Source organism: Ailuropoda melanoleuca, chromosome 13 (genome assembly GCF_002007445.2).
Source record: "Ailuropoda melanoleuca isolate Jingjing chromosome 13, ASM200744v2, whole genome shotgun sequence".
In the NCBI taxonomy this organism is placed as follows: Eukaryota; Metazoa; Chordata; class Mammalia; order Carnivora; family Ursidae; genus Ailuropoda; species Ailuropoda melanoleuca.
Window position 1 is genome coordinate 57586175 of NC_048230.1, and position 13397 is coordinate 57599571.

Consider the following 13397-nt stretch of genomic DNA (forward strand, 5'->3'; position numbering starts at 1 on the left):
CTTTTCAAAAAACCGAACAGAACCTTCTGGTGGCTCCCACCCTACTCCGGGCAAAGACCGAGTCCAAGTCCTCCTCCTCATGGTCTTCCAGCCCCAGCCCGGCTCTCCAGCTGTACCTCCCAGCACTTTTCATCTTGTGCTCTCTGCTCCATCCACTCCAGTCTCTTGCTCTCAGATACCAAATGTACTCCTGCCCCAGGGCCTTTGCACTTGCAGCCCCCTCCCTGCCTTGAATGCTCTCCTCCAGAGTACTTCTTACCTCATGCTCTTCACCTCACTCAGCTCTCTGCTCAAATGTCACCCTGTCAGGGAGGCCACCTGAGCACCCTGGTTAAGCCCTTTCTTTTCCTCAGTGTCTCCTTATCCTATTTTATTTTTCTTTGCTGCAAGTATTAGTTAACATATCATACAGTTGTTGGTCTGTTGTTTCCCCACTAGAGCATAAAATCCACGAGGGCAGGGGTGTTGTTTGTTTTCTTCCTTGCTGGATCCTCAGAGGCGAGAACCATGCCTGGCACGTCGTAGGCACTCAGTAAACGTGTAGTTTGAATCGTAGCCTGTTTCCTGCAGTTGCTTCTCCGGACTCTGCCTTGTGTTTCTGCTGGGCTGGAAGCAGAGGCTGTGGGAAGAGTAGGGGCTTTGAATGCCTCTGCATCTGACATCTATGGGCTCCGTGCTGCACTCAGGGTCAGCAAAGAACAGGGTTTATGGGGTTGTTTGGGGAGCCGTCCCCCTACTGTTGAAGTACACACAGCCTGGCCGAGGGATCCTGAAGGGGACAGGCTGATGGGGAGGGAGGAGAGGCCAGCTGGCAGCTCTGAGAGGAAAGGGCTGTGGGCCTTCTTCCCCAGCCTGTGGGGGACCCCTGATAATGACGGTCAAGTATGCCGAGAGAAGCTGGCAGTTTCTCCTCTTCTGTTCAACAAGGAGAAGCACCTGCTATATGCCAGGTCCTGATCTAGGAGCTGGGGGTCCATAAAAACAGTGGTTTCTCTTTTACATGCTGTTTTCTGCCCACGGTGGTTCTAGTGACTTGGAATCCGCAGTTGAAAAAGAGAATGTCTTCTCTTTGTAGATTCAACAAAAGTCCCAGACTTGACTCTCATTGGCCTAGCATGGGTCACATGCTCATTTCTTCAGTCCAGCTTCCAGGTGGACAGAGTTTCTGTCCTCATGGTGCTGACCTGAGGGGGAACAGACTGGGAACAGAAAAACTGACAGGTAGTGACATCGGATGGGTGTGAGGGGGTAAGACAGTCCTGGAGTGTGTGTTGAGAGGTGCTCTTTGGAGCAGGTATCAAGGAAAGCAGTTCAGTCCAATGAAGTGCCTGCTTCCTTTTCTAGACATGTTACTACCGAGCTGTGTGGCCTCTGAGGAATCACTTAGACTTTCTGGGCCCATGTTAATCAGGACTGAAACTGGGCTACATGGAAACAATGGCTCAGCAAACTAAAAAGTGCATAGGGTCAAGCAAGCTTCAGGTCTGGCTCTCTCTAGTTCTACATATAGTCTTGGGAAGAGTCTCTCTCTTTTTGCCCAGTTCTTGGCTGTGCTGTCTCTGTTTTCTGCCTGCAGTGGTTCTAGCACCTTGGAATCCCATTGAAAAAGAGAATATCTCATTCTCTTTGTAGATCCAACAGAAGTCCCAGACTTGACTCTCATTGGCCTGGTTCGGGTCAGGCCTGCTCATTCCTGAACCAATCATTGCAAATAGGGGAGATGGAATTGGTGATTGGCCAGGCCTGTGCCTCTGGGGAAGGGTGTGGTCAGGGCTTCCTTCTGAGCCTCAGAGACTGGGAATGGGGCACAAGGGTTGAACCCTAGCAGGAGAATCGAGGACAAGGGGTGAGCAAGAGTGGGCTGGCCAGGATGGGCAGGGCTGCCACACAGGCTTCGTCTCCCTACGTGACCCACGTGAGCCACTGCAGTGCTGGGTCAGGGGGCGGGCTGGCTCGGGGGTGGTGCCGCCTCCTCAGGGCTGCCTGTCCCTTTGGCTTCCAGCCTTCCCCCTGCTGTCCCTGGGGCCCCAGCTGAGCCTGCATGAGGACAGCCCTGTGGTCACCCTGACCGTGGACAACGTACACTTGGAGCATGGCGTGGTGTATGAGTACGTGAGCACCGCGGGCGTCAAGTGCCATGTGCTGGAGAAGATTGTGGAGCCCCGTGGCTGCTTCAGCCTTGCCGCCAAGGTCTCACTGGGTGCTGCCCTGCCCTGGGCGGGGGGTTGGAGCACCTCATTCTCGTTTTCTCAAACTTAGCCTGGAGCCCTGAAGTCTAGCCGCCCCACCACTTGGTAGCCATGGGATTTAGGAGAGTAGCTTTTTTTTTTTTCTCTTTAGCCTCAGCTTAGTTATCTGCAAAATGGGCCAGTAACAGACCCCGTCTCCCAGGGCTATTAGGAAGCATACAGGAGTCACAGGATAAACTGCTTAAGACCCCCCTCGGTGCAGTGAGTGCTCAGTGGTTGTTTGTGTTTCTGCAGATCCTCAAGTCCTTTGCTGCCGATGACAGTGTCTTTGTGCAGAACTGTGGGCGGCTCATGGCCCTGAACAACAACATCAAGACCATGTCCCACTACGAGTTCCGCAACATCTGTGACACCAAGCTGGAGAGCATCGGCCAGAGGATTGCCTGCTACCAGGAGGTACCTGCCCCAGAGGGTCTCGGCCTGGGGTATCTTGGTTGCAAATGTCAAAGTCCAACCCAACGTAGATTAAACAAACAGGAGCATTAATTGGTTTATGTTACTGAAAAGTCCGGAGATGAACTTCAGGCATGGTTGTATCCAGGTGCTCACACAGCCATCACACCATCACGAGAATGCGGCCTCTTTCCTTCTCGTGCCTGTGCTTTCCTGGGTTGACTTCATCTTCAGGCAGGCCCTTCTCGCATGGTGGCAAAATGGTCCCCAGTAGCTCTAGCCTCAGCAACCCCAGTAGAAAAGGAACTCAGTGGGAACTCTTACTGGCTTGGCTTGGGTCCCTTATCTAGCTCTGTACCAATCACTGCAGGGATGGGAAGGCCAGCCTTTCTTTTACCCTCATGGACTGTGGGTTGGGGAGAGATGGTTCCTCAAGGATAGCTCAGGGCAGCTAAGATGAAGAAATGAATGTAGGTATGTACTTGGAGGCCTCTGATTTCTCCTCACCTTCCCTGAAATCTGGGTGCAGTGAAAGGCCGTGTAGGGGAATCCACTTTTCCATTTGAAGCTGTTGGCATTTTGTCCAATTTTGGAATGTCTGGCCCAGGCTAGGATGAAGTGGGTGCTGGGGGTGGTCTGGAATTCCAAGCCCCTGAATCATGACCCCATGTCCCCCACCTTTCTCAGTTTGCAGCCCAGCTGAAGAGCAGGGTCAGCCCACCCTTCAAACAAGCATCCCTGGAGCCCCATCCGCTGTGTGGCCTGGACTTCTGCCCCACCAATTGCCATGTCAACCTCATGGAAGTGTCCTACCCCAAGACCACTCCCTCAGTTGGCAGGTCCTTCAGTATACGTTTCGGTCGTAAACCCTCCCTCATCGGCCTTGACCCCGAGCAAGGTAACTGCATGTGTCTGTTAGATGTTGTGTTCAGGTCTACGGATACATAAATGGAAACATGTCCAGAGGCCAGCAGTCCCAGACTAGAGTGGTGGCTCCCCAGTCAGTCGTCAGGGATCCAGGTTCCTTCTACCCCACCATCTCTAGATGTGGCTTCCTTCCTGAAGAATGCCTTATGATATAAAGTAGCTGCTGGAGTACCAGCCATCATGTCTGTATTCCAGTCAGGAAAAGTTTCATGGTATTTAAAAGCCTATTAGCACCAAACTGAAGCTTTCTTTTTGAAGTCATCTAGTGGGTTGAATATTTAACAGGGAGTTTTTCTCACTCATTGGGATCCTTGAAATAGGTTTGTATATTTCTGCGTGAGGGGTATATGGGTGTCTGGGGGCTGTTTCCAAGTGAGCTCCCCCTCCCTCCACTGTAGGCCACCTGAACCCCATGTCCTACACCCAGCACTGTATCACCACCATGGCTGCCCCATCCTGGAAGTGCCTGCCTGCTGTGGACGGGGACCCCCAACACCAGGGCCTCAACGACAGCGGCTTTGGGTCAGCCAGTGAAACCGCTGGCCAGGAAGACCGGGGCCTGAGCTTCCTACTCAAGCAGGAGGACCGTGAGATCCAGGGAGCCTACCGGCAGCTCTTCACCAAACTGGACGTGGCCTTGAAGGAGATGAAGCAGTATGTCACCCAGATCAACAGGTGTGCTCCAGCCCCGGTGGGGGAGTGGGCCAGGGAGGGGTGGCGGTGGGGGTCAGCATTTGCCAGCCTCAGCAATGCCGACATTTTGGGTAGAATAAGCCTTTGTAGTGGGGGAGGGGCTGTCGGATACCTTACAGGTGACTTAGCGATGCCCCTGGTCCGAGGTTGTGACAGCCGAAAATGTCCTCAGACATTGCCCGATGCCCCGTGGGTGGGTGGGGGGCAGAGTCCCCCCTGATTGAGAACCGCGGCTCTAATGAAATAATGGATGTGAGCAGCGATCATTAGGAGACGCTGACACTATTTGGAGAAAGGTTTGGGGGGAACTTTCTTTGCAGAAAGAGAGACAGCTAGACACGTCCTTTGTGGTGTCATGCCACGGGGCACACAATGGAAATGCGCGTCCTCCAGCCAAAGTCTGGGTCTCACTACTGGGCGACAGGATGTGGGGGATGGAGGATGCTGGACTGGCACTTTGGGAATACAGTTGGCCAAATCCATAGGGTGGGCGATTCTAGAAGACAAGTGGCCCAGTCTCTTTGCACATAAATGGTGGTGGGTGGGAAGCAGGTACAGGGAGGAGGAGGAGGAGACTTGAGACACACATCGGCCACATACAGCATCCGGACCCCGTCGAGATCCTGTTTTTAACACACCAGCTGTGAAAAGACACTTTCGAGACTGTCAGGGACATTTGAATATGGATGGGGGTACGAGATGGTATTAAGGAATTATTAATTATGTTAGGTATGGTGATAGCCGTCTGGTTATGTTCAAGACAGTGTTTCTTGGCCTTGGCACTGTTGACATTTCGGGCCAGGTCGTTCTTCGTTGTGGGGCCATCCCGCGTGCTCTAAAATACTTAGTGGCATCACTGGCCTTTACTCACTGGAGGCCAGAAGTGGCCTCCTTGTCCCCCACGTCAGTTGTGACAAATAGAAATGTTTCTGGACATTGCTAAATGTTTGCCTCTCAGGAAATATGCTAAATTGCTAAATGTTTCCCGGGGGGTGGAGGTAGGGGCGGCAGTTAAGAACGTTGCTTTAAAAGAAGGTCTTACATTCTAGAGACGCATCTGGAAGTATTTATGGGGGAAATTATATGATGTCTTAGATTTGTTTTAAATACTCCAGCAGAAGTAAAGGCAGCGGCAACAACTGAGGAGACAGAGGTGGGCCTTGAGTTGCCACGGCTGCAGCTAGCTGCTGGGGTCCCTGGGGCTTCTCGTACTGTTCCTTCTACTTTTGTGCATGTTGGAAATTGTCCGTGATAAAGGGAAAATAATGTAAGGTCTGGAGACAATGGCTGGGCGACCTCTCTGAGCCTCACCGGTACAATGGGGCTGATTCTCACCCTGACCTTGTCGAGGGGTAGTAGGACCGCATCAGCCAGGGTCTGTTCATCACTTGCAAGGTACCAGCCGCTTTTCCAAGCATTTTACATAAGTCCCTTAATCTTTACAGCAGCCTAGGATATAGATACTGATAGGACTCCATTTTACAGCTGAAGAAACTGAGTCTCAGAGAGGTTAAATAGTTGCTCTAGGTCTCTAAGCTAGTAGGAAATGGTAGCATTGTGATCTGAATCTGGGACCTGTCTTAAAACCCTATAATCTTAACCGTTATAGTCTGTGCCAGGGACTGACAAACTACGGCCTATGGGCCAAATCCATCGCGGCCCACTGCTTGTTTTTTTAAATAAAGTTTTATTGGAACACAGCCCTGTCCATTTGTTTACATCTTGTCTGGGATGCTTTCCCACCACAGCAGCAGAGTTGAATGGTTGAGTACTAGCAGACTGTATGGCTTACAAAGCTGAAGAGATTTGCTCTCTGGGCCTTTTTATACTCAGTTTCCTAGTTGTGTTCTGTGCTTTTGAGCCTTCTGTGGCTTCCCCATGAAATAAACCTCACACCGCCTACAGGGGGGATGGTGTATGCGTATCTGCACGATTGCTGGCCGGATTTTCAGGAAAGGGGTAGGAAGCCTTTGATGGGTCCCTGTGTTTTCGGTCAAAGGCGAGGCCTGAGGTCAGGGCCTTATCTGGGACCTCCCTGGAGGGGAGTGAAGCTGTGGGCCCGTGCCTTTAAGTTGATACTCTTTGCTCCCGCAGGTTGCTGTCCACCATCACGGAGCCCACCTCCGGTGGGTCCTGCGATCCCCCCTTGGCCGAGGAAGCCTCATCCCCCCCGCTGGCCAACGAAGACGCCGAGATGGACAGGGCCGACCACGGGGGTATCAAGAAGGTGTGCTTCAAGGTGTGTGAGGAGGACCAGGAGGACTCGGGCCATGACACCATGAGCTACCGCGACTCTTACAGGTGAGGGCATCACGTGGGGATCCTGGGGGGTTGACATGGATGGCCAGGGGGACACTTGAGGACTCTGACCCATGGGAAGTCGGAATCAGCGGGACATTTCCCAGGAAACAATGGGATGGAGCAGTGTTCTAAACCGTTTGGTTCTGGGAGGTTCTCTGAGCCCCCCCAAAGCACATCCCAGATGCCCTCCTTGGCTCTCCTGCCCTGAGGCCAGCGTTTCAGGGCCTGGCCCCTTGTGACCCTGTCCACCTGTTTGCTGCACTTCCGCTCTGCGCTTGTTGGTGGAATGTGGGCAAAGAAAAGTCAAGATCTGCGGTGTGTTTTAAAACTCAACATTTAAGACATATGGTTCCTACAATAAACACCATTTATTTTTACTTGATTCAGGGAGGAAGAGAGTGTTTTTTTCCCCTCCTAACTCTGAGACGATCCGAATTATTTTCCTACTGGTTAAGTGAATTATAACCAGATCAGCGAAGTCCTAATTAGTCGGTTAAGTCACTCTAAAAACTCAGTTTCCCATCATAAACCATATAGTGGATACGTAGAATTTCTCACCTTGAGTAAACAAGCACTGTGGTCTCCAGTGAAAGGTTATGTATCGTTTGACTATTGTGAGTAACGTAGAGTCTTACAGGGCGCTTCAGAAAATACGAAACTGGCCAGATTGGACAAGAAAGCCCTTTCCCCCTTGTTCATAGTCTTTCTGTCTTCAAGGGAGCCACTGGTCGGTGTTTCTGGCTTGCTGTTTACATATCGAGGTGCTCTGGCCACTGGACACTCTGTGTCCTTGGAGCCTCCTGTCTGTAGTCCAAGAGTTCCACTCTTAGATTTTTGGGTCCTCCGATTTTTCCCTTAATTGTTGAAAAGGTGAAGGAAAGAATTGTGGGATTATGGGTTTTGATCCCCTGTACTTTCTGAGCTCCCGGGACAGTCTCCGTCCTCACGAGGTCACAGCCAGGCTGGAGAGAGAACTAGAGCCGTGGGGCTGAGTGTGGCACGTGCAGGTGTGTTCAGGGACAAGGCTGTCCCTCAGGAGGGGTGACAGAAGTTCCATACAGGTGGAACTGATCCACTGCCCTCCTCCTGCTTCTGTGTTTCTGTGCTGGGGCCTAGAAATGTTTTCCAACCATCAGACATGGAAAACCCATCCAGACAACCTTCCCTGTTTCTGACACTGGGGGTCGAGGGGCTGGGGGTTCGGTCTACACTCTGGAAAGTGGGTTCTGGGAGCTGGGACCACAAGGTGTGATCCGGAGGATGACTCATCCCTTCCTCTCTGCCCCTTTGCAGCGAGTGTAACAGTAACCGGGACTCGGTCCTGTCCTACACCAGTGTGAGAAGTAACAGCTCCTACCTGGGCAGTGACGAGATGGGGTCTGGTAAGTGCAGCAGCTCACGCTCTCGAGAGCGGCCCCCGCACCGGGATTTTGTTTTGGTTACTTTGATTTTATTATACTTGTATTATTTTGCGTAGAGTGGTGGTATATTTCCTTTCAATCACTTAGTCAGCAAATGTTTATGGAGCACCTGCTGTGTGCTGGGACCTCAGCAGTGAATGGAAAGACAGAGGTCCTGGCGCTCATGGAACCCATGTTCTCCATGAACGTCACGGACACGGAACAAATGAAGGATACCAGATGCACTGACAGACAGTAATGTCACTCGGGAAGGGTGACCTGACGGTCTCCATAAAAAGACACATGCTCAAACCAACATTTCACGTAACCTAGAAAAATGCAAAAGAACTACTTGAAAGTAAGTCAGAGTCTCACCCCGTCCGCCAGAGGTGACCGGTGGTAGTATTTGGAGATCACTGGTGAGCGTGTATTTCTGCACAGATGGACATGTGGGTGGATGGCCGGCTGGACACACAGACAGAAATAATCATTTATAAATGAGATTAGACTGTACTTGCAGCTTTTACTGAAAGACCGAAATTTGTTTTTATTTTAGTTTCATTGATTAGAGTCTTTAAAAAATTTATTTTGTGTAGAGGTCACATGTCCATACGGTCCCTATTTCAGAAGGCAGAGAGGGTGAGCGATGACAAGCTTCTCTCCCACCCTCGTCACCCGGCCGCCGGTTCCCAAGCTCCCACTGTCCCTGCTGCCTTCTGGGCTCTTCCTGAGCTAGTCTGTGCCTACAGATTTAATTGTAATTATACTTCGGTTTAACAGAAGAAAAAGAAGCTCAAGTAAAATTGACGATATTGCTGAACTTCAGATAAATATTTCATCACATAAGATGTTTCACCATATCAAGTGTCCCTGGGGAGGTTTTAGGCAGGAGCTAATGTGTGGCAGCTGATTTAACTCAAACAGCTGGGAGATGAATCTGAAGACTTGGGATCCAGCTCCTTTTCTCTGGTTCCTTATTTGCAGAACGGAATACTACCAATGACTTGCCGTTGTGTAATGCTTTAGTTCCTGGTGTCTATTTTGCGGATGAAGAAACTGAGGCTCAGAGAGGGCAAGTGATTTGCCCAGTGTCACACAGCCAGGATCTGAGTCTGCCAGACTCCAGATCTGCCTTGGGTTTTGGAACTCTGTCGCTATCCTGCCTTCTTGGCAAAGAAATTGGTAAGGTGTGGATGGGGCAGGGATGATTGATGGCCATGGCTTCTTCTTTCTTCCAGGGGACGAGCTGCCCTGTGATATGAGGATCCCATCAGATAAGCAGGACAAGCTTCACGGGTGCCTGGAGCATCTCTTTAACCAGGTAGGACCTTTGTCCCCGCCCCCAGCCTAAGCTCGGGGTCTTCCCATCATCCCTGGGGAGAAGAGATAAGCCAGGAGCTGGGGCAGGGGCTGTGGGTCACGGCCCCTGGAGGGCTGCAGGGGCCAGACTAACCCGGAGCTTCCTGCCATCCAGGTGGACTCCATCCATGCACTCCTCAAGGGGCCAGTCATGAGCAGGGCTTTTGAAGAGACCAAGCATTTCCCCATGGACCACAGCTTGCAAGGTGAGCAGACAGGAGTCCCGAGGTGGCAATGGCATCTTGCACCCAGCAGGGAGACAGCCTGCGATACGGAATGCGTGCCGGACGGGGCAGGACGCCTGGGTCATAGTCTCAGCTTTGTCCCTCTCCTGCCCGATGGCTGTGGGCTAGTCCTGGGGTCAGTAAGTTCAGCTCCTGGGTGATATCTACTCATAGCTTGTTTTGTTTCCATGAGCTGAGAATGATTTTTTTTCTTTTTTTATTGAAGAGCTGTAAAAATAAAGACAGACTCTTTGTAACAGAGACCATATGCCTGCAAAGCCTAAAACGGTTCCTATGTGGCTCTTTCCAGAAAAAGTCTGTGGATCCCTGGAGTGGTCCTGAGCCTTTCTGGGCCTTTGTCTGTGTGTTTGTAACATGAGGAGAAGGACTGGAGCAGCTTGCCAAATTCGCACATCCCCCCCTTCATCATTTTAGCTGCATTCACAGATCCTACCTACATCCTCACATTTTTTAAAGCCATATTCATTTGCTGTCTTTGTTATTACTGATATAACTTTTTGGGAAAACATTTCCCTTTTAAAAATTCAATTTTGAAGAGACTTTAACCTCCCTACGTAGAAGGAAAGCCAGTATAACATACCGTAAAGTAATGATTACCATGGTGTTAAATATAATGGAAGCATCAACAAAAAAATGTCATTACGCTCTCATTAGATAGTGTTGCCTGAGCGCTTTGTGCTTTCATAAGGGGGATTAGTGAGTTAAAGAAGCATTAAGGATTTACCAGAACCAAATTGACACTTTATTCTTGAAATGATCGAGTGAAAAAGAATTGACGTTTATGTCCTCCCATCAGCCTTTTCTCCCATTTACCCATCCACCCATGACCTGTGTACTCACCCACCCACTCGTCCACATACCCACACACCCACCACCCATTCACTGACTCATCAGCGTACCCCCACTGACCCACCCACCCACCGACCATCCATCCATCCACCTACCTACCAACCATCTACTCATACTCACTTATCCACATACTCACCCACCCACCTACCGTCCGTCCACTGACCCACCCACATGTCCCCCCAACCACCCATCCACCATCCACCAACTCATCCACGTGCCTGTCCACCCACTCACCCCCCATGCATCCATCCAGCCACCTTCTTGTCTACACACCCACCAACCACCCACCCACTCATCCACATTCCCACCTACCCACCATCCATCCATCCATCCATCCACCCACTTGTCTACACGCCCACGCACCCATGACCCATCCATTGTCCATCCATCCATCCATCCATCCACCCGCTCATCCATGCACCCACTCACCTACCTACCATGCATTCATCCATCCATGCATCTATCCATCCAGTAATTCCCAAGAACCAGCTTGTGCCAGGCCTTGTGCTGGGTGCTTGGGACCCTGAAATGGATGTGATACTGCCCCTGACCCCAAGGAGCTCTCGGTTGAGTGCAGGAGTTGCCCCTAAATAAGGTAGGAAGTGGGAGGAGTGGGAGTGTCCTAGCTCCTCTGCGCCCCCTGCTGTCTCACGATCATCTCTCCCAGGGATGGGCTTCAACAAGCAGAAATGTCAAACTCAGAAAAACCACAAATATCTCAGAAACCTGAGACCTCATAGGAAGGAAGAGGCCAAAGGACAGGGGCCTGGTCTTTGAATGGTCTTGCTGGGGCCAGGTTCAAATCCTGTCTCTGTCATTACCCAGCTGTGTGATTTTAGGCAAGTCTCTGTGCCAGGACTTCCCTCTCTGTATAGGGAAAAGGTTATACCTCATGTGTCAGCTCGACTGGTTGTGGCTATAAGGAGGTAGTACCTGAGAATGTTTCTGGGACTATGTCCAAGCTTGGGAGAGAAGGATGCAGTGATTGATTTGTGATGTCTGCACTGGATTGGTTATAGCTGCGAGAAGCTACAGGCTCAGTCTAGAGGGAAGGAGTGCTGAGATTGATTAGTGATGTCTGCCATGAGTGCGGTACTATGAACCCGTAGCACACTTACCACGGGTTTGCCCTGTATGGACTGGTTAATTCCCAAGAGTCCTGCCAGCATCCTTGATCTAGGATTCTGAGCTTTGGAATCTGGTGATGGGACCTAGGCCTTTGTGCCATCATTCTTCAAAGCTACCTCTGTCACTTTCCTGCCCCAGAGTTCAAACAGAAAGAAGAGTGTACAATCCGTGGCCGCAGCTTGATCCAGATCAGCATCCAGGAGGACCCCTGGAACCTCCCCAACTCCATCAAGACCCTGGTGGACAACATTCAGAGATATGTGGAAGGTGAGCTGGGCAGGGAAGGATGTTTCGTGGCCTTCAGTTCTTAATGTGGATTGCAGAAAGATCAGGAATGGCTCTGTCTCCATGTCCCATGTCTGTCCATGCCCAGGGGAACAAAAAGGGCACGGTTCTCCTTTCTCAGCTGAGTATCCTGGCCTGGCCATGGCCCTGGGCCTCTTATGCACTTGAGCTGAGAACTGCTGATCCTGGGAGCCTGGGGCTTCCTTGGAGTCAGGAGGCTGAGGAGGCTGAACTGGTTTCCTTCTCAGCCTCCGAAATTGTGGATTTAATTCAATTCCTTTTGTTTGTTATTAAGGTCTCACTGGGGGCTCACGGGTGGGTTTGGATGCTCTAGCATTAAAAAATGTAAATCCACCGACAGCATTTACCATGCAAGAGCTCACATAAAAATCTAGATTTCGGGGGGCACCTGGGTGGCTCAGTCAGTTAAGCATCTGACTCTTGGCTTTGGATCAGGTCGTGATCTCAGGGTCGTGAGATCGAGTCCCGCGTCAGGCTCCGTGCTGAGCATGGAGCCTGCTTGGGGTTCTCTCTCTCCCTCTCCCCCCACACCCACTCATGCTCTCTGTCTCTCAAAAAAAAAAATCTAGATTTCTGGCTGCTCTCGAACAGTCAGAAGATCTGGCAGATAATAGGCCTATAGTCCCACATTCACACTCAGCTAGAGATGAGGGGCCGAGGGTACCTTCTAGTTCCCCACACTCCCCAGCACTCCCTGCGGCCTGCTGTCCGCTTCACACATACGACCTGACCTGTCTGGTTCTTGGCAGTGTTTGAGCCTGGGCCTCCTGGGTTGGAGGGACCCCAGGACAGCAGGAGGTGCTAGACCTCAGGGCCATCCCCCCAGACTCTGAGTTGGAAGACTTTCTTGGTCCTGAGCCGTCCCATTTTCCGAACCGGAATCTTGAGAGCATGGACTCTGGAGCCAGATTGCCGAGTCTCAGCTCTCCTATGCTGGGCTGCGTGGTCTTGGCAAGTTCTTTGAGCTCTCTGTGCCTCAGTGCCTTCGTGTGTAAAATGGGCTCATAGGGCCACCTCCCTCCCATGTTGTCGTGGGAATTAGAGATCACTACAGTAAACGCTGCATTCAGCGCCTGGCTCATGGAAGTCGTCAGGGAATGGACGCCTCTGTGGCTGCTGTTAGTACCACACCGGCCCTGCGCCTCGGCCTCTCCACGACAGAAAGGATCCCAAGAGGCCGACACTAAAGGCCTTTCTGATTTTTCTTGTAAGCCCTCTCTTGGCCCAAGAGCCTCTTTCCTTCCTTCCTTCCTTCCTTCCTTCCTTCCTTCCTTCCTTCCTTCCTTCTCTCTCCCTTTCTTTCTTTCTTTCTTTCTTTCTTTCTTTCTTTCTTTCTTTCTTTCTTTTCTTTTCTTTTCTTTTTTTCTTTCTTCCCTTTACTTTTCTTTTCTTTTCTTTTTAAAATTATGTTACATTAGTCACCATACAGTGCATCATTAGTTTTTGATGTGTTCCGTGATTCATTGTTTGCATATAACACCCAGTGCTCCATGCAATACGTGCCCTCCTTAATACCCATCACCGGGCTAGCCCATCCCCCCACCCCC

At 51.0% G+C, this 13397-nt stretch overlaps 1 protein-coding gene across 2 annotated transcripts in view; it reads left to right on the forward strand.

Annotated features, from left to right (window-relative positions):
- The window catches only part of PREX1 (phosphatidylinositol-3,4,5-trisphosphate dependent Rac exchange factor 1), a 186872-nt gene that overhangs the window by 158357 nt on the left and 15118 nt on the right, over positions 1-13397 (forward strand). For both annotated transcript variants that reach the window (XM_034639807.1, XM_034639809.1), the window contains exons 22-30: positions 2003-2190; positions 2484-2645; positions 3330-3540; positions 3968-4244; positions 6357-6563; positions 7857-7945; positions 9202-9284; positions 9438-9528; positions 11683-11811. In XM_034639807.1, the coding sequence (XP_034495698.1) occupies positions 2003-2190; positions 2484-2645; positions 3330-3540; positions 3968-4244; positions 6357-6563; positions 7857-7945; positions 9202-9284; positions 9438-9528; positions 11683-11811 (1437 nt within the window). The remainder of the gene's footprint in view (positions 1-2002; positions 2191-2483; positions 2646-3329; positions 3541-3967; positions 4245-6356; positions 6564-7856; positions 7946-9201; positions 9285-9437; positions 9529-11682; positions 11812-13397) is intronic.